Source organism: Watersipora subatra, chromosome 4 (assembly GCF_963576615.1).
Source record: "Watersipora subatra chromosome 4, tzWatSuba1.1, whole genome shotgun sequence".
Lineage (NCBI taxonomy): Eukaryota > Metazoa > Bryozoa > Gymnolaemata > Cheilostomatida > Watersiporidae > Watersipora > Watersipora subatra.
This window is the reverse complement of record NC_088711.1, coordinates 3,138,084-3,165,612: the sequence shown is the minus strand read 5'-3', so window position 1 is coordinate 3,165,612 and position 27,529 is coordinate 3,138,084. Positions and strand designations below refer to the sequence as shown.

General features: G+C 38.4%; 1 protein-coding gene across 2 annotated transcripts in view; it reads right to left on the bottom strand.

Moving 5' to 3' along the window:
• The window catches only part of LOC137394900 (uncharacterized), a 35,261-nt gene that overhangs the window by 5,206 nt on the left and 2,526 nt on the right, over positions 1-27,529 (bottom strand). The window contains exons 2-15 of one of the 2 annotated variants that reach the window (XM_068081678.1): positions 20,924-21,704; positions 19,120-19,277; positions 12,802-13,022; positions 10,067-10,224; positions 8,103-8,191; positions 6,890-7,100; positions 6,370-6,654; positions 4,079-4,140; positions 3,777-3,945; positions 3,295-3,439; positions 2,754-3,028; positions 1,797-1,904; positions 1,159-1,286; positions 708-749 (exon numbers count right to left, since the gene is read on the bottom strand). In XM_068081678.1, coding sequence (XP_067937779.1) covers positions 708-749; positions 1,159-1,286; positions 1,797-1,904; positions 2,754-3,028; positions 3,295-3,439; positions 3,777-3,945; positions 4,079-4,140; positions 6,370-6,654; positions 6,890-7,100; positions 8,103-8,191; positions 10,067-10,224; positions 12,802-13,022; positions 19,120-19,277; positions 20,924-21,337 — 2,465 coding nt within the window. In that variant the 5' untranslated portion in view covers positions 21,338-21,704. The remainder of the gene's footprint in view (positions 1-707; positions 750-1,158; positions 1,287-1,796; positions 1,905-2,753; positions 3,029-3,294; positions 3,440-3,776; positions 3,946-4,078; positions 4,141-6,369; positions 6,655-6,889; positions 7,101-8,102; positions 8,192-10,066; positions 10,225-12,801; positions 13,023-19,119; positions 19,278-20,923; positions 21,705-27,529) is intronic. The other variant, XM_068081679.1, reaches the window with a different exon arrangement.

The following is a 27,529-nucleotide window of genomic DNA, read 5'->3' as shown; positions in this document are numbered from 1 at the left end:
TTTTAATAACTGCTTTTAACATTTTTTAAATCATTTCTATCAAAATATCCACTTGCCTACTCTGTTGATGTTGAATGCTACTAGAGCACATTTGCTTAATTTACCTTATTTTACACTCGAGAGGAAATAAGCATAAAAATACAAATATGTGTGATGACTTATTATTACTATTGTTTTTCAAGGTCCAGGTGAACTATATCTCCTCAGATTGTTAACTTCTGCACACGAAATGCAGAGATAAAGAATACGGCTAAACAAAAGATTAATTAAAATAATAAATTGTAATTATGTATTCTATATCCTTTAGTTACACCTGAAGATAGACAATGCCTTATTTTACAATATCTCTGCACGTAATTAAGTTGTCACTCTGAACAGTTCAGCTTGCCCAAGTGTCAAAATCAAGCTTGCCACAGCAACACCACAGGGGCAATAGAGTTGGATCAAGCGAAAGCAAGTTATGAATTGGATGGCTGACACAGCGCGTGAAGCTAGCCAAGATTTCAAAGCGTTGACGTTAAAGATCTGTGAAACACAAGCTAGCGGATGACGTTACGTATTTGGGTGAGCCTAGCGTTCTGTCCTACGACAATGCACCACTCACGCACAGTACAAGCGTTAAACAACACTACTATGAGCTGCCAGAAGAAATCGTAGCTCAGGAACCACAACAAAGAATCGCCAATCGCCTCAATGGCTATCCTTACCCATACTTCCTGATGACCACGGGAGAAGACGTGAGGCTTCGGCTGAACATACGACATGGTAAGAATTTACGACCAGAACTCTGAAGCAACATGTTAGGTCCAACTCATGGTTGACGAATAACACACTAAATAACTACTCAAATATGAAGCCAGCAAGAAAAGCTATATAGTAGGTCTATGCATAAAGTCCTTGATGCTATAGCCAAGCCTCTCCTCTCGACACTAGCCTTCGATGCTGTGCTCATGCGCTCAGACTAGGTGTTGAGCTGAGCAGTACAGAAATTAAGATTTGCACAGGCAGCAATTAGATGCTTGTTCCATCAGCAAGAAAGTTCATCTGCCCTTTTCAAAATAAGCACATACATAGCTCGATGACCTGACAGAAAAGTTAAGCAGGACTATGCAGCGATAGAGACATTACTAGCTACTAGCTAGATGAAACGCTAGTCACCTGTGCTGGGGAATCGTGTAGGCTTTATCTGTAAGGCCAGTAAGTGGGTCCCTAGCCAGGATGTTCTCTATGCTCTTGCTCAACTCTCTCATATTTAGAACCTTTTTATGCAATAGTTTCTCTTCTACCTGCAACACAGCAAGACAGGAAGTCAGCCTAAATGAGCCATGCAAACACTCAGAGATACAAAAGTTTTTAATATTTGTTAAAGTCAATACGGATAAATTCATATAATAATGCTAATAAGAGGGTAGAGAACTTCAAATGCGTAACTAAAAGTGACTTTAACGGCATTTGTGAAACTGCTCGTCAATTTAAATGCTGATGGTTGATATATTTGTTTCTAATGTACTTTAGCGCTATAGAAGTTATGAAATAACAAAAAATATCTATATTGTTATTTATTGACTACTTCGCAAACATAATTTTTTAATCGGTCACTTTATTATTACCTATTGGATTAATTATGATACCTCTATAATAGGGACAATAGAAATTAGAGCGGAAGTTGTTTAGTGGAGCGGACAACTCCTCAAAGACTTAATGTATATGTACAATGGACTTAAATAGTGGAATAAATTACTGGCAAAAGGTCAAAACCTCGTATGGCGAGGAAGTGAGTGCAACATTGAGCATACCTTTCCCTCTTCTATTCCTTCATCGAACAGAACTTCTTCTGAGATATGACAAGGAAAATCAAAGTTAGACTTGCTGGTCGCTATGTGGTTTCCAGTCACACCATGAATCTAAATGGAGAAAAAGTAAAGAAATAGGCAACATTCATATGGCTCTTGTAGATACTCATCCTACCTAACTGCCACAAGGCATAGTTTCTTTGTCACACAGATAAGCAACTGTTGTAACGCAATCATGAGGTCTAAGAAGTAATTGTTCAGAATATATATGATCAACTCAAACAAATTTGTTGAAGCTGGAGATAATCTCGTGTTGGAGTTAGAAACAACCGTGCCAACTTGACTCCTCGCCCAGCCTCACTCAATAGGCTGTTGAGTGCAATGTAAACACTGTCACAGTCATGAAACTAACAATAGGGGGAGCTTTCAAAATCCTTACACATACCCTTGCAACGTGACAGAACATCGATGAACATCTATCGTAGAATGGGCTACATGATAAGAATACGTGTAGTTTATGAACTTGGAGCTATTCTCAAAATGCCTCTTTCAGTGATGAGTGATTGACATGATACTCTATGGCCAAACAACAAACGAATTCCATAAGGGCATTTTTAGCTCACACTAAACAACATCGTTATAAAGCAAGCATTTGATCATTGTATTTTACAGACATTAATTTATTTATATAGATCTCAGGCTAGTTTTTAATAATGCATCTGCAACCATGCACTATCCTCTGTCAACAGACCAACTCCGCTGTCACATACTTTCCTCTACCTCAGTCAGGGAAAGGCTACCGAATTTGTCCTACGACTGATAGTAGTACACAATTGAAATCCAAATGCCTCACGCCTATCTCCACGCATAACCCTATGTGTAGGAAATTTGAAAGCATATCTAATGCATTTTAATTGCGAGATAGTGAACCTTCAAGTATACAGGTGTCCCAGCACTTACCGTCGACAGCTGAGTAGCAGATGAGGTCTCACCAAGCGAACCCTTCCTCGTGTCTTCCTTCATTACTCTCGTCGTGGCTGACCAGGTGGTTGACCTATCTCGGGTGTAGCACTCGTCAACCGAAAGAGGTGGGCTCAGGTTGTCAGGTAAAGCGAATTTACCAACTCCATCAGCCGTCACATCAGAGCTGTTGCAGCACCTGTGTCTATCACTCGCATCAGTAGAATCTACCTCAGAGTTAGTGCGACTGTGGCCCTGTACGTCAGCAGAGTGAGCTGCAAACAAATATAGAACTGTACGAGATGTTGAACTATGGAGATTGCTTAAACTAAATGAATCATGGTGATACCATATCATATAAAATCCTTTGCACACCAATTACGGTTTCAGCCGGAATGAGCCTAATAGAAATCATAACGATAAAGTTTTGATAGCAGAGTTGTTCGATGGAGAAGATAGAAGAGCAAAATACAAAGATATGAACCAAGGCCAATCAAAGGTCAAAAGTAAGGAAAAAGCGACAGCGTTGCCCACTACTCACCCAAATATGAAGGTATGTTGTACTTCTGCTCATACTTAGCTCTAGCAGCATCCGGCTGATCCTTGTTTGAACGGACAACTTCCACGATGTAGCCAAGTTGATCTCCGGCGAGCTTTCTCTGTTCTCTGCTAGGAAGGTACTCCACCTGAAACAAAGATTCAATTTGTAATGAATGCCTCCTTTCAGCTGATTCCGAACATGTCTGGTAAATGAGGAGATACACCTAAAACCTGAGCAGTTAACTCTAAATGAGAAAACAGTTGCTAATTTGAGAACAGAAAATTGAGACAGCGTCTCGATGTCACACTCAGCTCTTGCCTTAATTTACTGCAAACGATTTTAACAAGAGAGAGTTTTACAGACGCAAATGAACAGGACCTTGCAAGACCTTGCTGCCTAGCAACATCTTTACTTGAAACAAACAAGATTACACAGCAGAGAACGGAAGCGATATCCAATGGACGGTCGGAGGAAAGACCTACCAGGTTCTGAGCTATATCAGCGGCATTGTCCTCATCGCAGTTGAATCTGAAAGTGACTGTCGCCTTCCCGGTGTGCAATTCACAATCAACTACGGTAGATCCATCCTCTGTCCCTATAGCATCTATCAAGACCATGACCTTGCGCTTCTCCACCTTTTTGTGTTGCTCCCTGACCAAAAGGGTTGAACTGTTAGAATGATGAAGCTCAGGCCAGAACAGCGATTCAACAAACATACAGCTCTACTAGCATAGAGATATACGCATATTGAATGAAAATTACTTGGTTCGCTAGATGCACTTACGAGTCTTTGCTTGAACTTGCAGTAACCGACTTTTTCCTTTGCACACCGGTTACATTTCCAGCCTGTATGAGCCAAATAAAGGTGACAGCAACATGGGTACAATAGAAGAGATGTTCAATGAAAGAAATGGAAGCGAGAGAAAGAGAAGAGTAAGATACGAGGATACAAGAAATAAGCGTGAGAAAGGAGATGGGAGAGGAGGCGTGAGTACAACATTGTCTAGCGAGATATTTCATGAAGCATTTAAACGTGATTCGCATACAGCAAGCATATTCCAATGTTTCGCAACAGCCATCCAAATGAACATTTTGTATGACCTTACGGAATAGAGATAAAAGACAAGTAGTAGAGTGATGGTGATAGAGTGTAGATTGGGACGAGCAGAATGTAAAAGCTGAGTCATGCTGACCTGACTAGTACTATTGAACTATTGAACTATTGAATGACAATGCTGACAGAACTCTTGAAACCAGTGCCATGACCTATTTTTGTATGTAATTAATTCTACACATGGCTAGCATGAGTATCGTTATTAAAGGAAACGTTTAAACCTATATAAATGCAAGACCAACTACATAAACCTTGCAACTAGTAATTAACTTAAAACTGCTCACATTCAGTTCAGCGTGGAACAGGATATGACCTATCTGCATAAAAATCGTTTACTGCTCTCTTATAATACATGTATAAGGAATAATATTATGTTGATTGCTGAGGCAGAAATACAAAAGTTTTGTTGAAAGTCTAGTGTTTAGCAATCTGTTTTATTCCATTTTTAAATGCCCCCGAAAGACTGTAAGGGTCAGTGACAGACAACTCCTAATACGCAATGTTAATAACAATGGGATAATGGAACAAGAAGTAGGTATGGTCTATTGACCTCCGTCTTTAATCTAAAAGCTCTGCAGAATCGTGTAGAATTTTGTTAGTCAAATGGTTTTGGTATAAGATTTAAATTATGAAAATCGATGCAGATTTGAAGTGTCTTTTGTGGAAAAGGAGCATATTGAAGAGAGCATCGCCATCGATTTCATCATTAAACCATTGCAGTGTTTTAACATGTTAAACCATTGCAGTGTTTTAACATGTTAAAACACTGCAATGGTTTAACATGTTAAAACACTGCAATGGTTTAACGTGTTAAAACACTGCAATGGTTTAACATGTTAAACTACTGCAATGGTTTAACATGTTAAAACACTGCAATGGTTTAACATGTTAAAACACTGCAATGGTTTAACATGTTAAAACACTGCAATGGTTTAACATGTTAAACTACTGCAATGGTTTAACATGTTAAAACACTGCAATGGTTTAACATAATAAAACACGGGGGTTTATATCTTCATTCAGAAGCAGTTAGAGCAGACACGTCATTATGTGAAATGAAAAAATAAAAGGAAGGACAACAGCCCGAAACCCTACTTTTTCAGAAACTTCTGCAACATTCTTCCACATCTCCTAATTGTACTTTTGCACAAAAACAAGTTATGAACCTTGAAGGAAGTGACAATAGCAATCTACACACTTGGCAAAGGTGATTGTGGGGAGATAACACTACTTTTATCAAGGGTAATTTTTGTGTGAAACAATTTATATTCATTTGGAACGCTTAGAGACTGAGTAGTGGAGCAAGTAAATGACAAACACAAAGTCATATTGGTATGGCTGTCTACTTGTGGCTCCAACTGTCTACTTTGGATAGCTAGAGTAAGGATTTATGGCTAGAGTAAGGATTTATAGCGACAGTGAGGATTTATTTTCAACTCTATTTTTAACTTCTCAACCTTAAAACCGATAAAGGAGTTGCCAAATTTTAACTGAGTCAGTGCCCCACCACTAAACCTTCAGGGGTCATACTAAGTTGGTTCAGCGATGCAGCTGAAGCCGGCCTCTGATTGGACAACCTATTATTAGCAAAGCCAATATTCCCTTTATTCCTTCACAAACGCTTGAGTTAATCGAGACACCACGACAGGAATTAGCTAGACCGACATTAATTTTCTGAGTTGAGTACGAAGAGATGTGGCTGATATTTGCGAGCTTTGGTGGGGATTTGTGCACTGGGGAGCCTTCAGTTTGGTCGCCAGGTGGTAAACCTTATGCCTTCACCGTGGATGATTTGATTTACAAGAAGGTTTGGATGAAACCACCAAAATTATCTCTAAGGGTATGCAGAAAATTGCAAAAAGTTGCAAACAGATGTTTGACTTCAAGAAGACAGGAAAAGATATTAACCAGCCCTGTCCTCACTAAGACAACAAGTAGAAGCGATGTACATAGTTACTTACTCCGGGTTGGCTTGGCCCAGTATGCTTACTAGACAGTTCACCAGCAGTGACAGTTTCTCCGACCAGGCTGCCACTGGAAGCGCTTAGGTCATCACTTTTGCGCTTGCCAGTCAAAGCTTGAGGCTCAGAAACCTGGCGTGAGTAATCGCTGGAATGCTCAAACTGGTTAGCATCAGACAATGAGTGGCTGCGAATCTGTTTCTGATCCCGGTAGTACGCTATGTGTTCGAGCATCTTCTTTTTCCCAACCTTTGTGTTACCCTCATCCAAGTGGCCGCAATTGACCTAGGTAATGCAAATGAATGCAAAATGAATTGTCAAAAGGCTGAGGGCTTGAAGACAAAAGAAAAGATTATTAATGAAGTCCTAGGCTGTCACCTATGCCTTGAATTCTACCAGTGTTCAACTGGTACAGCTGTCAAGGAAATAGAATTTGTGAGGCCAGCCCTAATAATAATTAGATTTGGTGAACTTCCAGCTCAGTATTTAGCACAAGTGAGGGACGTGTCTCGCGGCTTACCAACTTCTGAACAACATCATCGAGGTTGTCAGTTTTGAGGTTGAAGTTAAACTGCACCTCTTCAGCCTGCTTTTTCTGATCAGTCCTCAAGCGAATCACATCGTCTGTCACCCTGAATCGAAGCACATCGGCTGAGTCCGTCAATGAACAGGTCATACGCACTGACCAGTCATGGAAGAAGTCAAGGGTGAGCAACTCCGCGGCAGTAGGCCTTCATAAAAAAGAGTAACGGCGTGTCAGACGCAACTAGTCATTACTTATCTCATCAAATTTTACCTGAAAGAAAATTATAAAAACACAAAAGCAGCTGCCTCAAATGGCCTTGACCTTTGACCAACAATGTACAGTACCAACAGATTTATGATGTGCAGTGTGACAAGCAACTAGCATATGATACCTCTGATTAAACAACTATCACCTAGTAGAAGTTATTGTAACCAAATCTTAATTTTGTACAAACTGTGTGATAGCTGTGGCAAAGCCAAACCTCGACATACAAAGTTAATCCTTTCCATTATTCGCTTCGTATGTGGACATCATCCGCCTGTCCTATGTCAGAGTAAGTATTTTAAGAAAAATTTACTGCGTTTGATTTAATTTGGTTTTCAGCTCAAAAATGTAATGATAAATACTTCGGGGAGCTATACAAAGCACCAAAACTTATGTATTATATATACTTATGTATTATATATACTTATGTATTATATATACTTATGTATTATATATACTTATGCAAAAAACTAAATACCAAAACTTAAAGCTCTATAAGAGCTCAATTAATCATTTTTTAATTTCTAACCGCTCGTTTCACTATTCCTTATAGAACCATTTATTTCTCAACCCATTTTGGATGTCATACGTTGGAAATTACATCATAAAGCAAGACAAACATTTGTTAGGTTAAAACATTTATATGTAGAGAAAATTGAAATTACATGAAAATTGATGTAAAGGTATATCTATTATTCCAGTTTGATTATTGGATTGTATGATGTATTGTATGTATGATGTATTGTATGATGCATTAGCATTATATAATGGCTAGTGCTGGTCCGTTTACTATGCAATGACTCTGTCCTTGTGTAACAGTGAATAAGAGCACCTGCTTATACTTGACAGACGGTTAGTGCCATTATAAATGGGTAATGCACCCGATAGGTGAGGGAGCTATAGAAACTGACAGGTAGTGGCTGGTAGGCAGCCATATCCTTACCGATCTTTCGGTTCCCTCTGAATGCATAGCATGATCACCTCTCTAATTCCTGGGTCATCGATCTTGTAGAAGCTGTCAGGCTTGAGTCCCTGCAAGTACCGGCGCGCGTACATAACATACAATTAAAATGCTGTGTATCTGTATCTCGACACAGTATATCTGTTCTTCACTCAGTTCTTGACAGCAGCGGGATAAACTTAAATTCTAGAAGCTGACAGGTGCATTCAAGAAGATTGAATGAATCTGTCAAACAGAGATATTTGGCAGCAGGAGCAGTGAGAAGTTGCTCAGCACCACCAACTTTCAGTGAAGAGTAAATGAGTTTAAAGGGAGAAGTTTTGTAACAGTATTTGATGCTCTGACGTCATTACAAAGTCGGTTGAAGTAAAGCAAACTATCAAAGCTCTAAATCAGTCGAATAATTAAATAATTTACAATGTTTCATGGAAATATTAGAAGAAGAAGCCAAAGTCTGTTATTTCACAGGCTCATCCAGAGTTTGGTTTAATATAGTATGTTTTTACCTAGACAGAATGTTTATGCGCGAATCGGATGAAACACTAATAATTTTTATTGTAGTTTGAATATCAGAACTTCTTTGTATTCTCTCAACCAAATATGTGTAGAAGTTGTGTTGATAGAAACACCCATTTTTATAATTGTTGACGAGCAATAAATACAAAAACATGTGAAAGGTTCTGCATAAACCTTTCACATGTTTGTGAAAGGTTTGGAGAAAAATGTGAGTTTATCTCTTGTTGGGTTTGATGTAACGCTGAGTTTATTGTACATACTATATACCTGCATTTAATATGCACATTTTATGTTGCAGTTTTACAGTCAGAGGAAATAAATGTATACACACGCGCACTCAATGATCCGTTATTCTCAATTGGCAATCCATACCAAACGCAACAGTACGAATCAATGCAACAAATAATTAATATTTACAAACATTGAAGTATCTTGGAAAAGTCTTTCTCTGCAGTCGCATGGGTTCGATGACTAGCTTCCAAAGGATCAGCTAATCAAACAAGGAATTTGAAATGTAAATAGTGTTGCTTATTTCGATGTGACATGTTTTATATTTATTCTTAGTTATAACTTTTAATAATGTGAAGGAGACGATTCTTTTTATCAACAATACAATTGCTGTTAGTCTACCAAAAGGCACTGTGATTTACTGCTGTTAGTCTACCAAAAAGCACTGTGATTTACTGCTGTTAGTCTACCAAAAAGCACTGTGATTTACTGCTGTTAGTCTACCAAAAGGCACTGTGATTTACTGCTGTTAGTCTACCAAAAGGCACTGTGATTTACTGCTGTTAGTCTACCAAAAGGCACTGTGATTGACTGTGATTTAATGCTGTACCTAGAGCAAAACTAAACTTTTAAATATATTTTTACTTGACTAAAACAGGTGTTGCTGCGATGAAAGTTAGCTAGAGTTGTGCAGGGCATAAACTCTTATACAGGCTAAATTGCTAGTGGCACCAAAGAAGGATTTCTAGAAGGATTTACGAGAGACGGGTAAGCGTGTCCCATAGCGTGATGAGCGAGTCACAAAAGAATTCTCACGCTTCAGGCAATTATTTTCCCGTGTCCTGTTTTCAACACTAACAACGATCACTCAAGTGAATACTGACACCATCCATCGAATACAATTTGATGAAAGGCATCATAGCTTGCGCCATTGACCAATAAAACAATATACGTGTATAATTATACAGATACGCTTCAGTTACAGAAAAGCTACATATAATGTTGGAGGTCTAGTGCTGTCTTTTACCAAAAAATGAACAATTCCTTATCTTGCTTATGAGAATTCGGGACGTATTTTCAGAAAGCAATTAAGTACCATATATATACCACATCCTGGTCAATCTCTCACGTACAGACATATCAACACAACCTGTAATGTTGGTGACTCATTGCTAGAGAAGGCAAGAATGTCATGAGCTCACCTTCGTTACTTTGCGCATGATCTGGCCCAGGTTTGTGCATTCCTTGTAAGGATACTCAGATGTGAGCATCTCTAGCATACATAGGCCAAAGGCATACACGTCCGCTGATTCATCATACTGCCCGTCATACATTTCTGGTGCCATGAACTCTGGCGTTCCTGCAAGTGTAGCCAGAGATGTGCAACAGCATAGTTGAGAGACAAGGTGCTAGTTGCAGCTGGCTAAATTCTAGTGACTTGTAGCTGAGAGTATCAATAAATACCATACTGAAGAGGTAGATTTTCCCTAGCTCCTCTATATTAATAGATGTGAGGTCCTAAGGCTTAACAAGGTGTAATTTCTCTAGCCCCTCTACATTAATAGATGTGAGGTCCTAAGGCTTAACAAGGTGTAATTTCTCTAACCTCTCTATATTAATAGATGTGAGGTCCTAAGGGTTAACAAGGTGTAATTTCTCTAGCCCTTCTATATTAATAGATGTGAGGTCCTAAGGCTTAACAAGGTGTAATTTGTCTAGCCCCCTTCTATGAAAATTGATGCAAGATTCTGTAGCTTTAACATGAACCTGCACAAAGCCTTTGTAGATTTTATCCTGGGTTGACTTGGTTTAAACCGGATTTAAACCTGGTTTAAACCGGGTTTAAATCCGGTTTAAACCAGCCAAAAAACCGGTTTTTATAGTTTTTCGTTATTTTTGTGTGAAAAAATAATATTTTAGGCTCCAAATGGTTCCTGTGTGGTAGAAATGCAATTCTATATAATTATCAGCTGTGGAAGTTCATTTAGCACGTAGTAGTAAGGTGGTGGTAGAGCTCAAGTTGCAACTACATTAAATTCTAGCACAACAATGAATCAGTGAATTTTATTTTCAATTGGTTGTATCAAGTGACATGATGATCCCTTGACTGATGAAATACGAAAACCATGTGAAATATACTAATCCCATCATTGTCTCTAATAATGAATGAAAGCTTTCTCAAGCCTGGCCAGTGAGAGAGGATTACTTATAATTAGAAATTAGAACAATAAAATCCTTTTGGGCAAAAGCTTTAAATTTGCAAACTAATATTTCATTTAGTGGGCACAAGCCAAAGTAGTTGGATTATTAGAATTCAGTTTATCAAGTATTTTGTGTTTCAAAAAATCAACTCTAGTGCTAGTATTGAGCGGATATTATCAACATTTGGGTCTATTCAAAAGTCAGAAATAGACTGAGCACAGAGAAAGCTGGAAAACTTGTATTAATTTATCATATGACCAAAATACCTAAGCACATATTCAGTCACATATTGTATCTACTACTACCACTCTTACGGATTTACAACTTTTTTGCTTCAATTTTAGTAAATGTAGATCACTGTGCTCTGCCCTTCAGTACCACACAGTTAATCATTGGGATTAAAATTCCTACTTATACATAGAGCTGTATGTAATATATTCACTTTATGTGATAAGATTTCTGCTCTGTATTTCATCGATCATGTTTGATTAGAGGTTCATTCTGAAATTTCCATGTTTTCTCGCCTTTTCTCATTACAACTCCCACAGTACCATCTTTAACAGATGATTCCACATATGTATGTTCAATACTCAATCATGCAGCTATAGTAAGTGATGTTAATTAGACTTGAAATTGCAAAAACCTTGGTCAATTTATATAAACCGGTTTAAACCCTAAAAACCGGTTTAAACCATAAAAAATGGTTGAAAGAATGAAAACCGGTTTAAACAAAAAAGCATGGTTTATTCGGTTTTTACATGAAACCATGGTTTTTCCCAACCCTGATTTTATCAAAAAGTATTAGTATTTTTCTATCATTTGCAATTGTTTTGGATGTTTGAGGTTATTTGACCATCAGGAGGTTTCAAGATTAAAATCAACAAACCTGATCGTGGTTAAAACGCTCCGATCAAGTGAAAGTGTAATTAAGACGTCTATAGTTGCAAAGATGTGGACAGAATAGAGCCGCGTAAACAGGCAACTTGAACGCATTAGCCACTATCAACTCTAGCGACGATAACAGCTAGTGACGTCATTTCGCTTGTATTTATCTTCTGCGCATTTTAACCACAATCAAGTTTTATCGATTTCAATCTAGAAACATCCTGGCAATCGGATCACTTCAAACAGCAAAGACACAATGATATTTTTTATCAAGCAAATGATAGAAAAATATCGATACTTTTTGATAGACTACTAAAATTTTGGAAAAGTTAATCTTTAATGAGGTGTAATTTCTCTGGCATAGAGCTACCCCTTATAAGGATTGGTGCATAGAGCTACCCCTTATAAGGATTGGTGCATAGAGCTACCCCTTATAAGAATTGGGACATAGAGCTACCCGTTATAAGGATTGGTGCATAGAGCTATCCCTTATAAGAATTGGGACATAGAGCTACCCCTTATAAGGATTGGTGCATAGAGCTACCCCTTATAAGAATTGGGACATAGAGCTACCCCTTATAAGGATTGGTGCATAGAGCTATCCCTTATAAGAATTGGGACATAGAGCTACCCCTTATAAGGATTGGTGCATAGAGCTACCCCTTATAAGAATTGGGACATAGTTTTGAGGGACATAGAAAAAAACTATTTGCTGGGTTGTCAGCAATGTGCTAGGATTCTGACTATGAGAGTGGATGCACAACTTTTGTGGTTTCCAATTTTGTCTAGACCCCTATTTACAAGAAACATCTTGAGGACTTGAGGTTTATTTTATCTGGGTCATTCCTACCTATAACAGTCGACGCGTGGTCCTGGGGCTTAAGGATAGCCAATCCCAAGTCACCTATCTTCACCCTGCCGGATTGTCCATTGATAAAGAAGTTGTCACACTTGAGGTCTCGGTGGATGACAGGAGGAGTACGGGTGTGCAGAAAGACAAGTCCCTTGAGTATCTGTCGACACCAGTTGGCTATCAGCCGCACACTGTTTTTACGAATCCTCTTTATGTACCTGTGAGATTGGAGACCAAAGTAAATGACTACTTCCTGTTTAATATTATTCGTCTTACCACCTTTCACTCAGTACAACGAACATGCCGGCCACAAGATAAATGGTGAGTCAAGGTGTGGAAGATATTTTAAATTAATGCAAATACCAAAATGTCTGTATCGTTAATTATTCCATTTTTATTTCACATAATAACAGGCTATTGACGGCAGCCTGTAGGGCATCGTACAGTACGGCTGACCTTTTGTCATTTGTGACCAGTACAGACCTGAGTCTAAAACGTGATTATATAATTTTGTTAATAATTGAAATAAGAAAACAACAAGTGGTTATCCCCCTTGCATCTCAGGGAGCACTTGATGTCATTCGAACCAAGTACTCCTGACCGGCATACCAAATGTGCAGCTACATAGAATGGTCATTAGTGCTATGTCAGTAGCAGGAGATTTTGTTGACAAATTATTGTTTGAATTGTTGTTCAAATTATAACAGCGTTCCTAGCAAAGTCAATATCACTTTGTGATGAAGGGATTACAAAATTATCGATAAATACTGGTGTCGAGCTTATCATGAGCAGACGACTCCGTCTGCACTTATTTGAGTTATGCTTAACGAGTTAATATAATAAATGTAAAAATATTTGAACTCTAGAATATCTAGCCTACAGACATCCAGTTTAGTCTAAAATATGAAGGAAGCCTAGTGACATTCTGAAGGTCAAGTTTTCTCATGTAGTTCATAGTCAATGATGGGAGGTGTGTGTGAAATCCTATAACTGATATCACTTACAACTGTTACTAACAGCTGCGATAAAGAGCTGAAAGACCTCAGGAAGGACCCAATTGGCTGTAACCAGATGCTTGCTGTTTTAAGTGGAAATTTCATAACTAACAAAAAGATAAAAGCAAGTCTATCTGGAATGCCAATGATGCCAATATTGCGGTAACCTTGAAAATGCTTGTAAGCTATCAGCTGTAAGCTTAGAATTCGAGGACACACTTATCAGATGTTATCAAAAATTTGAAATAGTTGCTGTAGCACACGGATATCAAACAGAAAGCTTATATTGACCTCTTTAGACCAATAATGGCCAACTTCACCATAAACAGACACATTTACTAATAACAATACGTGAAAAATTCTCATTTGTATTAAAGTTGTTGAAACACCCCTTTAAAATACTCAGCTATACACCCACAGACCGATATAAACCTATATGATCGCTATATCCTCATGCTTCATAGAAGGTCACATGTTAGCTAGTGAAGTGGGTATGGACATGACTGCGACTGACAGCCAGTGACTGCAAGTGTCCTGCAAAGGAATTATGTCACACGCTTCATCTAGCTAACATAGCATGAGGTGCTGGCCACTAGTTTCCCAATCATTAAACCAATGACCTGACTCAAATATTGCCATACAAAAGTGCTCATGCAATGACCTCACATGACAGGTCGTGAGACTGAATCATGTAGTTAGCCGCTTATTATAACAGATTTCCAGCGCTGACCCGTAACTACGGCTCCTTGGTAAAGACTGGTCTGCCTACCTTAGACAGACTTTTCAAGCTACATAGAATGGAATTTGGAGCCGAGATTTCTGCAGAGGAATCTGTCATGTAACTCTTTGTTTACATTATCCATTTGTTTACTAGTGGTATTGGCCAATCAAATTCATTATGGCTAATCGTATTTACATATACGATTAGCCTGGTATTTGTCTCCTTTTGAAACTGTATCACGAGGGAACCAACATATGGGGTATAATTCAAATGAGTGTGTGTGAAGCGCTGCGGTAAGTGACCATATACACACAGGATGTTACCAATTGGTAACAGTGGAAATAGTGAAAGACCACAAGTTGCAAGATTATATGTGGCTGACAACAGCTGACCAATGAGTGGACAAACCTTACATAATAGAACTCATAGCTGGACTCCTCAGTTATCCTACAGACCAAAACTAAATTGTAGTCGAGACAGATCAGAGATTACTATCACTTGCCTCTACTTTCGTTATTGATCACAATATCATCATTTCAATGGGCTTGCAGACTAATATCACATAAAATATTCCATTGACATGTGGGCAGAGTTCGTCGTTCAAGGTCAATTCCAACTATAGTTTCAGTAAACGTTATCAGCGCTGCCCGAATGTACAGCTGACAATGTCCTACACATACTGCATGTAAAAGATCTATACTCCAGAAATAGATTATGATTGGTTGAACCATTTAGGAACTCAGACTAACATTTTGTAAGCAATAACATGCAACCCTGTTTATGTCATCAAATTGAAACCGTAGTAGCTGTTTTCAAATCGTGTCCAAATATGCATGTACATTTCACCTAATTACCCGAAAACTGATGCTTCAAATGACCAGAGATTTAGTGATTCTACAGAAGACTATGTTGAACAATATGGTGTTAACATATTATTTCAACTGATCATGGCCCAACTATATCTCTAACCCTAAAAACCCTGGCCTTTGCCAATGTCTGTCAGTATCCCTGGGCTATTTGTCCAAAAATAGAAGGTTTACCATAAAAATTCATATATTTTAAAAATTTCTAAAACTCGTTAAAGTAGCATCTTATCTATCGAGCACATGTTTATTATTTTCATTTTATGACTCAGAATAATCTGGAGAATTATAAGTAGTATCATATAACTCTCCATCTGCATTACAATTATCATCACATAGTAACCAACTAGTCGAATCAATTTTTTCACGATACTGTCTCGGTAAAATGGTTATTATAATGAAGGAAGTAGACGAAAATATTTTAAAATGGTAAAAAATGGAAGTAAGATTTCTAGTCTCACGCCTTATGCAAAAATTAATTTGATTGGTTTACGCTGTTACTTAGAAACAGCATTTGTAAACAGAGCCATGTGGATGCCATTATACCGGCGGTTATACCTGCTGTTAAGGTTCCTGACACAGCCTACGCAGTGCTGAAATACCGGCCATCAGGGCTCAGAGGGTGAAGTGAGCCACGCGAATGTCAAGGATATTCTTGTTGTACGCATTTGATATTGTGGCCGATATTGCAGTACTTTCTATTGCAAAAATTTGGAGTCAAATTTTTTACTATTTAACTTTATAAGTGAAAATCCAGTTTTTTAATCATGATGATAAATGGCATGGCAAATGGCTGCCAACAAAACTTCCTTATAATCCAAAGAGCAAAGGCACACCACAATTATTTCTCGCAGAAACAATTATGATGCGCTTACTATGCCTAAAAGCAACCTAGAGAATAGTTCTTCTCAGAATAGTTCTTCCCATATGGTATTCAGAGGGGTATCTACCGAGTTGGTAGGTCCTGAACAAGCTATAACGCTGTAATGAACTAAGCTAACAAAGCTATCCAAACTGGCATGATATTAAAAGCGCTGTTACAATAATTATCTAGACAACCGCCTCACAATGTAGAACCAAGTAAAATCTCACACCTTCAAGGCATATTTACTCTGGTAGATAATCTTTCACAGATTACATAATTGCAAAGCTATAACTGAAGTTGAGCTGTTGTGTTTAAAACATCTCCTTGCAGACAATTAAAACTTATTTGGCTTTTCAGGAATGTGAATGGAGTCCTAAGACACGGGCTGACACTTCTAATCTCTTTATGGCTACAAACGGTTATACTAAAATTATACTTTTAAAATACATATATTTAAATTATGTAACATCTATTATAAATTATGCAAACAATAAATAACTTGTTAAACGAATAGGCGATCAGACCTCACATATCACTTCATAACTCTACAACAAAACCATTTATATTTTTAGCTGCGTGTATTTATCTGCCCAACTGAAGGGATAACGGAGAACAAAGCTTCACCCACAGCGACAGCAGACGATGACTCATAGGTAATTTACTGACGCAGTTTGTTATCAAGTCAGCGAAGGCCGCTTGTTCCATTTAAATATACCTTAAAAATAGAACCACCGCTACTGCATCCCCCAGTAACTAGTAACTACCTTGATATTAGAAACATATAATTCTACTGGGAAAAATTAACCAATTGCAAACCGTCATATACACATTACAAACGGTTGGAAGCAGGTTGAGCCTCACTGCAGTATTGATGAAGAGAGAAGACAATATCTGTCAGAAATACTATTACTATATCATATGATTGGACAATGGTTTATTGGTTCGGAAACTGGCTCTGGCAAATATCCAAAAAGAATCTGGTGTTTTCACTAATTGTCATCCAGTATCTATGCTTTCCTCTACACGGCTTAGCTACTTTATCAGCATATGCCTACATTCCAGTCTTATCAACCAAGTATCTCTACCTCCGTGTGCTGATCCGCTGAGCAATATTATAGGCTCATAACTTCTCAACACTTTTAGATATGTTCTTCGTGCTTGTGAGGCCGCCTTCTACATGATATCCGGCTGAGAGTTAAACTATTATCATATTAAATGCTTTTATTATAACAACTTTTAATGAAGAAATGTAGTTTCTTAGAGCATACTATAGATAGCAAACTAACTAGCAGGAGTGACCAATAGCTGAAGACAGACAGACAGACAGACGGTACATGAGTGGTGGGTGCAGGTGGTTGTTATTACTAGTACTAAAGCGTGACACTATATAAGAGCTGTCTGCAGAAAGCTAAGGAGAGAGGTTGTCTTCTTCATGTCACTTCCAACGACATGTGACTGACACAAATGTACTCTATTAACGACCCATGAACAAATCTAATAAAACATTTCTAGCCCATACCAATCAGTTTGTTACCATAGCCTAAAAACACTAACATATTTATAAAGATCTCGGAATACGGTTTTTATCTGCTGTCAACTACCAATTTTTTCTGTAAATTGAGAGGGTTATCTGATTGAAATCTGAACGAGACCTCATGTTTACCACAATCCCATACCCTCCAAAAAGGATCATGTTTACCACAATCCCATACTCTCCAAACAGGATCATGTTTACCACAATTCCATACCCTCCTAACAGGACCCCATGTTTACCACAATCCCATACCCTCCTAACAGGACCTCATGTTTACCACAATCCCATAACCTCCTAACAGGACCTCATGTTTACCACAATCCCATACCCTCCAAACAGGACCTCATGTTTACCACAATCCCATACCCTCCAAACAGGACCTCATGTTTACCACAATCCCATACCCTCCTAACAGGACCTCATGTTTACCACAATCCCATAACCTCCTAACAGGACCTCATGTTTACCACAATCCCATACCCTCCAATCAGGACCTCCTGTTTACCACAATCCCATACCCTCCTATCAGGACCTCATGTTTACCACAATCCCATACCCTCCAAAAAGGATCATGTTTACCACAATCCCATACTCTCCAAACAGGATCATGTTTACCACAATCCCATACTCTCAACACAGGACCTCATGTTTACCACAATCCTATACCCTCCAAAAAGGATCATGTTTACCACAATCCCATACCCTCCTATCAGGACCTCATGTTTACCACAATCCCATACCCTCCAAAAAGGATCATGTTTACCACAATCCCATACTCTCAACACAGGACCTCATGTTTACCACAATCTCATACTCTCAACACAGGATTCTAGAAGCGCAGGATTCGAGAAGCACAGGATTCGAGAAGCACAGTGGGACGACGTTAAAAATACAAATACAGCAGACACATTTTTTGTATTTGTGGAATCTGCTTCTACCTTGTGTTATAATTATCTGTCATGTTGGGTAGCCATAACAACCTAGCATGGGTAAAAGTATAAGAATGGAGACATAGAAGTGCTTTTGTCTCGCGTTCACACATTGGCTAATCATAGGCACTGACACAGTAAATTCATAAGTCCATGCTTTGCCGAAAAATGATCGCCTTATGTGACAGCTTACAGCTCGTATTTTAAGTGTTTTTGTCTCTAAAAATGTTTTTTTGTTTTCTAAACCGGTTTTTCATTCTTCAATATTAAAACCATTGCTGAAAAGCAAAATGTATTGATTACATGATTACATTAGTACAAACAAATGTAATTTTAAAATGCTGTCAGCTAACCTTTAGGGTGGGAGGAACCTAAGGAAGGGAGACTAAGAGAATTGGATATACTTACTGTTTGAGAGTACCAGAGGTCATGAGCTCAGTAACCAGAACTATTTTCTTATTGTACTCCCAGGAATCATAGAAACGAAGAATGTTCTTGTTGACTAGCCCTTTGAGCATGGCAGCTTCCTCTTTGAATTTCTTCCTCGCTGCTTTCGTATTCCCTCCCTAGAGTCATAAGGAGGCGTGTCCAAGAGATGTTAAGGCTTCAAGTTCTGCCCTCAATTTTGTAGAGGCCTAATGCTAATGTTGACCTAGTTTCCGCCAACAAGGATATATACATATTATCTGCTTTGTAACTAACAAATTATTCGTAAAAATAATTGCACAGTCTATGTGGTGGCACAAAATAAATGTAAGACCACGAAGGCGGTATGGTCCTATGTAGTATTACAATAACATAGCAATTGTTGTAAGGTTTCCTAAACATTAGAATCTAATGAACTGGAAGCATAGAAATTGTATGCTTTGTGCATCAACTGTAGGATTGAACTTAGTAAAAAGCAGGAATAAATAGGCTACAACTACATGAAGCAGCTAGGAAACAAGCACGAATGTACTGCATATATAACACGAGAAAGTGTACACGAGTAAGTGTACGCTTACTCGTGTACACTTACTCGTGTACACTTACTCGTGTACATATGTGATTGTAAGATGGAATGGACAGGAATCCTCAGACAGGTAGTTGGTCTATAGTACTTAGAAAGGTATAGCTGGGTTGAAATACTGTGTACTCTAGCAGCTATATGCCAACTGCAGACTGTCTCATATACAAATAAAGTTAACAACGTCCTCATCATCGTAAAGACGAGCAAAGGCCTTGCCCCTTTAGCACCCTTAGAAAGCAATATTTACAAACAGTGAAACCTGACCCATGTTCGTATGTATCAGTTCTCATGTATAAATTGAGCTTTCAACTAGAAGCAAGACCCATAAACAAGCCTTTTAGCCTTATCTCGTGTTGGTCACGTACTAGAAATTCATAAGCAATGTAACATACTAACATAATGGGTAGCTGGATGCATTAGATAGCCTAGGAGCGGGCATCAAGAGCAAAGCTCTGTCATCACCAGCTCTTATACCCCTACTCAACTGTAGACTAGGTCAGTAGCATTGCTCTGCCCAGCTAACAGATATTCTCATTTACTAACAACGACTTGCAGAGTTGCGTGTTTACTAGCCTGTCATGCTTACACCACTAATCGAGTCACTCCGAAATCACACATACTAGCACCAGTTGTGGCTAATCCTTGGCTAGCACTCGGCTATGTACATACCTCTCTGTTAGATATAAAACGTAACAAATGGTTTTTACTAAATGGATTTACAGTTGTGCTACAATTTCTTTTCAGTGGCCATCATCAGACACTGGAAAGAGACAAATTTTAGGCTGCAGGGAATTTTCTGTTGTACATCGAGATCCTTTTTGGTTCGATTGCATGAAACACTTAAGAGATATCTATTCAACAAATGCACAAATGCATGTCTCTGATTAGAAAATTCCAAACAGATTCTCGCGTCTGCTTCAGAACAATCTCTTATTCAAAATAAATTTGTTGGACTGACCAACGGAGAGTAACCTCACAATTAGAAGCTTCTGACACCTGTTAGTCTCTGAGCCAGCTCTAACCTCGCGCAATCAGATAATGAAAACACTTCGATAGCATTAAAAAAAGACTACCAATCCATCAGTTAGCCCTAAACATTCTGTGTGTAAACGCGGGTGTATCCTCAATTCCCCTACAACCGGCAGAAAGTAAGTCAACTATAGGCTATTCTCCTGTTAACTTTATGTGACTAAAGGTACTCACCATCAGCTCACACCAAGCAACAGTGACTCCTGTTTCGCAGTCCACCCCCTTGTACACAGTCTTGAATGAGCCCCGGCCAATCTCTTCCTCCAACTTCATGTACCTGCCATCAGGAGATTTCACGTATGTCGAGGTTAGCTCAAGGTCCAGTGTGTCCCTACGAGCATCACGGTGCGACATAGCCGTCGATCGCACAGTTTTGCTGTCGACTTTCATCTCTTCAGCGACCTGTCGTTCCTTGTCCTTCTCTTTTTCTTCAGCCAGGCTATCTCTGGGCTCTTCAGTTTGCTGAGACGAGACTATTTTTCGCTCATCTAACTTGCCGCTGTCAGGCGCGATACGCTGACCACGATCACCTTGTGAGTCATCATTAATGTTGGATGAAATATCAACTGCAAGATTTGCATGTAGCATTTTTAGTGGCCCCAGCCTCGCTAGTTTCGTAATACCGTTAGCAGCTCCCGAGTCTAAAACCTTGCCCAGCAGTGTCTCTTATCGCTGTAATGAGAGACAGGCTTACAGTGCATGACATCCTCCAACATGTATGGACAGGTCAGCCCTCCAGTGATATTCCACCAAAGGCAATAGTCCAGTGATAGTAGGGGTGAGTAGGCTCTCCTCTAGAGATGGTTGGTTGAGTGTAGAAGCTATTATCTGCATATCGTTACGTATCCCATCGTTTCTGCTCAGTTGACAACTGGTAAGCCAATCAGTTGGCTAGCCTGTCAGATAAGTTGATAAGGTCCCCCACAAAAGCCACTATTGTTGCCTTGGCTGGTCTCTACAACATTAGCTCCATTGTTCTCTATGTGGTGTTATTTAGACTGCACAATCATATGCCATGTTTTTATACTGGCATAAAGGTATCAGTCACACAACCTTGCTAGACAGTTCGGTAGTTCATTGAAGAACAGTGTACGAAACATATCTGAGGATAAAAACATTCAAATTTTCATAAAGACGCATTGATCATTTGGTAAAGTTTGTAAATATATCAACACAGTTCAGCGACCAGATGGTATATTTAATTTACGGCCAAATAGTTTAGGGTTTCTAAGGAGTATTGATATTGCGATGAGTCTGTGGGGGTCTTATCGGAACATAGTCTTTGCTCAAATAACTAGGCGTATCGCTTAGCATCAACAGTTAAAGACCAAAAGGCTATGCTCGCTATTGAGAACACAATATTGAGGAAACACAAACACCCGAAACAATCAATGTCTGCTAATCCGGATATTGAACGCTAAGCTATTTCTAACGAAGATGCGTGTGATAGATAAAATATTTGCAATAGCGATATGTACAAGATTGTCATTTTGTCACCTGACCCGCTAGTAGCAATCAATAGAGAAAACCATGCATAGAACTGCCTGCCATGTATAGTTTTTAGGTCTCTAAACAACAGGGCTAACAACTACAGTTCAGAGACAATCAATAGATGATACGAATACTAAAGATGATAAAAAAGTAGATTATTTGAGACTTTGTAGGTTCCTCATCCAGGGCTCGCTCTTTACTCATTTTGTCCCTATGGATTTATAAACAGTAACCAAATTTTGTTAGCTAAATTACATTTAAAGAAGTATCTGTGATGAGGAGTTAACATTTTGATATTAAATTAAAAGCACAAGCGCTGGAGTATGTTATGTTGGATGAGATTATGTTATACCGAGCTCGCTAGAGTACATGTAATAATAACAACGAGCGCCGTGGTCATAAATACAAACTGTATACCAGTTATACAAGCTGAAATTTTTGAAAATTACCAATTGGATCATAGGAATATATAAGCAGACAAATTGCTTTTTGCAGGTTATTTGGGTACAATGGAGCACATCAAATGATGCTACAAAATACCAACCTTCACAGCAGGGAAATGTAGTGATCGTGTACAAAAGAATATATCTGCTTATAGAGCTATTCCACGAAACTTCTGTAAAACCTTTAATTGAACACCCCCTCTATTTGAACGCCACCTCCATTTGACCACAACTTTGACGATCTTTGATCTTTATGAGCCCATAATATTAAGTGATCGATAGAAAAGTGTCCACAAAATCGTATTAACGATGAATCATTTATATCAATAGCAATCAATTATCTCGTTGTCTAACTCCAAAAACTTTTCCCTTTTTTCCCGTCAAAACCTTGAAAGCTAAACCATAGAAACAATTAATAACTGTGTCAGGCTAATAGGGGTTTTTGTATAACACGGTCTTGATGCTTCGAAGTACATACATCTATATAAAAAACGGTATACATTTATGATGGTAGATGAACGACTAGTTTTAGATCAACGGTTACGTTTAGCGAGCAAAACTTTTATGCGTTGCATTTAAGTTACACTTGCGAAGTGCAACGCGTAAAAGTTTTGCTATGGAAAAAGCTGTTTGTACGCTAATATCGACAAGTTCAGCAGTGCAAAAAAAGAGTTGAGGCCTGAAGATATTGTGGAAGGTAATGGACAACTAGAAGATGTTCGTTCCATCGAAAGCAACAATCAGAAAGCAGCTATCCGAGCAAGCGATGCAAATATTTTGGTTTTAAAAACGTTAATTTTTGTTTCTGCATGTAGTATCAGCATGGTTCGTTTATGTCACTTGTTCAAGAATAGATATTTGTATCATTTGAAAGATTATCATCACATAACTTATAAATTGGCAGATTTATAGCATGTTATTTGATAACATCATGGCGGCAATCTGATCTTACAATTGATCGACGCTCGTAACTCCTCTTCTATTGCACATAAAAAGCTAGTTTTGGCTGCAAATTGTAGCAAACATATCAATGAATGCAATGAACTTTTACGCAACTATTTTAAATATAGATATAAAATAAAAATGTCTTCAAACTTAGAATGAAATAATTGAACACTCTAACAAATTGCAAAGCAGGACACAGGCTATAATATCATCCATCGCAAGATAATTGCAAGCAATAGACATTACCGGTAACTGGTAGAGATATTTCTTGGTTTCTCAATGCACACTTGTTTAGATGAGTTGGAAATAAGTTAGCAGATTTATTGCATCCAAAATGTTTAATATCGCTCCACCAGAAAGAGGGGGCAAAATATAGGGGACATTCGCTTTACTCGTAACACAGCTAAATTTATCTTCCCTTAAGTTCTGACGAGCCATTTGAAAGTCACCTCTGATTGACCGCCACAGAGGATGGGTTGAAAAATAGAGCGCCACAGCGTTCAATTAGAGGTTTTACGGTAACTGCAGACGAGAATATGTAGGTCTCGTAGTACATGTAGTACCTCTAGTACATGTACCTCTAGTACGTGTACCTCTAGTACGTATACCTCTAGTACGTGTACCTCTAGTACGTGTACCTCTAGTACGTGTACCTCTAGTACGTGTACCTCTAGTACGTATACCTCTAGTACGTGTACCTCTAGTACGTATACCTCTAGTACGTATACCTCTAGTACGTGTACCTCTGGTACGTGTACCTCTAGTACGTGTACCTCTAGTACGTGTACCTCTAGTACGCGTACCTCTAGTACGTGTACCTCTAGTACGTGTACCTTTAGTACGTATACCTCTAGTACGTATACCTCTAGTACGTATACTTATGATGAAGACAGAAGGAAGCTTTAAATAAACTGACAAGCACTTGGCCATCTGAGTCTAGGACCATAATTTATGTAATTTTCCTCTCTCAGACTAATTTTAGTGGCTCAGGTTTTTTTCAATTTGGAACAATAAATAGACAGGAACTATAATTTCAGCTGCCTTGAAATTGCCTCATATCGGCATGAGAAATGATAAAAAGTTGACTCCATAAGAGAGGATTATGGGTGACTAAAACTTTCATAGCTCATACAAACACAGGTGATAAACATGTAAATGGCTATTTATAAATAGGCTAGGTTTACAGCTCACCAGAATGTATGTACTAAACAGCATTGCGAGTACTTCTAGAAAACAATGCAAATGGTAAACTTTTCATTTTCTTTTGGTATGCAAACCAAGCTGGAGGGGTCTCATGTATCTATGAGCTCATATGGACTGACTAGGAGTAAAACTCAAATCTTCACATTTAGGAATATTTAGAGACCCGCTACGTAAGCCGATCTAGTAAACGGCAATATCAACTACTGCATGTTTGTTCTACTGCCGATTTATCATCGATGTAACAGAAGAAGCAATTATAACCTCAAACTATTTAAGTATATAAACTATAGTAAATTCAAACTCCCTATTCGTTGAGCTTTAGATTTGCTGAAATGTGGAATGAAAAAAAGATTTACCACAAACATCATTCCTACTCGAAAAACTCGGCGTGTCAAGCTGATTTGTAGCGTAACAAAACAATTCAATGTGTTTTCAATAACAAACAGACCCGAAAATTTGTTCCGGTGCCTTTCAAATATGTTAAACCCAGAGATTGCAAGCTTATAAAAAACCTGAGAGCTTCATTGAAGATACTCGATAATATCTTATCATTCTGTTTACATGGTCGAAGGGTATCATTGACTCTAAACATTAAGAAGGGCAGATAATAAAATGATAGAGTAGTCTACTACACTGCCTCATCATCATAATAGACATATGGAGTAAAAACTGCCTTACACTGCCTCATCATCATAATAGACATACGGAGTAAAAACCGCCTTACACCGCCTCATACCAGACAGCTTATCAGATCTATTCATAATGCTAAGAAGAAACAAAATGCTAAACAAATGCATTAAACTAACAGATGTCAAGCCAAAGCTATAAATAATATTATGCCCACATGATTAAACAACTCCAAAATTTGGCTCAAGATAACCTTAGCTCTTTAGGCTTCCTATCATCAGTTAGGGAAAATGGGGTAAAAGAGCTTCCTAAATGAACTGTGCAGTAGAGGTGGAACGAGACACGAGACGTCTCGAGTATCGACCTGTCTCGTCTCGTATCGGTCTCGTCTCGAGTTAACTATTGCCAAACTCGAGACAGGAAATAGAACTAAAGCGCCTGCGCACGGTCGTTAAAACATGGCTTCTTGCGGTAGCAACAACTCCATATATTGTAACAGATTGCGGGCAGCTGCCTTTAAAGTTCTACCCGGTCCGTTACTACCTGTTGCTATTGATTATGTTGGCCACTGAGTCTAATCATGTAGCCCGGACAACGGCCCTGTTATATTTTAGTTCGGTTCTGTGTTCTTAAAACAGATACCGGGTAGTATCTAATTGCTCTTCGGATAATCCAATTTAATAAATTGGATAACTTTTGCGGGTAAAATGTCTGTATTTTATCGTATCGTGTCTAAACACCAACTGACCTTCATAAAATTCGGGCCTCTTTTACGTATATACTACCAATCGCGGGTAAAACTTGCCCGGACACGGAGAAACGAACGAAAGGCCGTGCCGACCATAGTCCGTGTTCGGTTAACAATGACGTTTTGTTAACTCAATATAAGAATATACATGTATACAGTAATTAATATAATTTCATGAGTACAATTTAAATATAATTCACATACTACAGTTAACACATAAACAAAACTTAACATTAATGAAACGATAAGAATGAAAGTGTTATCGTGTGTTCTTTTAGTTGCGGTATTTCTTTGTAGAGCGACGGCTATCGGTTTCATTACACATTACATTAAAAAGTAAGAACTATTCAATAGATGGTAAAAATATACATGTACAAATCAATATGTTTATAATAATTATGATCAATCAAGCTCAAAATTCTTAGAATATATAACTTCGGTATTTTAGAGCTGTTTGTGTCACTTTTGTTTACAAAAACTACATGCATATCACTATAATAATTAAAATGTTGTATTTAAATCGTTTACACCAGTTGAAAATTCAATTTAAAAATAGATTTATTAATTTATATATACCAAGTAGCTAGTACTCGTGTAGTGAAATCATCACCAAATGCTCATTAGTTTACTGTCTCGTGTCTCGTGTCTCGAGTCTCGACTTTTCACAAGACAGTGTCTCGAGTCTCGTCTCGAACTTAAAAAACCTGTCTCGTTCCCCCTCTACTGTGCAGATCATGTAGCTATATTGGTCAGATAAATTCGCAGTCTCCACAGATCGTTCAGTCCAAATGAATCTTGCTGACAATCAATAACTTCAGAACAGTGTCATTACACCGCTAGTCAACTCAGCTCAAGTACCATTTCCAAAAACTCTATGGACAAAGATGGAACTGTGTTACCGTAACATTTTATATAACCTAAAAAGCAAAGCACCTGTATGTCTAAGAATATACCTTAGAACCTCAACAAGAAGTTGTTGATAGAAGCCGTTGGCGGGTGGCCAGCTAAAATTGCATATTCTGCCAAAATAGCTGCAGATCAGCGACGTGTGACACTTGGCTAACCACAGAAATGTGACAAACATTGAGAGGCAGGGAGATATCAACTAGTGGTTGCAAAAAGCAAGTGGCGTGATTGTGTTGCGTAAAGCTGTGGTCACATGATGGCCGAACCGACTTAGGTTTGGGTCGGTTCGGAGGTTGTTTCGGTTCGGTTCGGCTAAGCCACATGTCACACGGCATCCGAAATCGCTTCACTTTCTAGATACCATACGCATGAAGACAAGACACTATTTCATTAGTAGTTTTTAAGTATTTGAGTTTA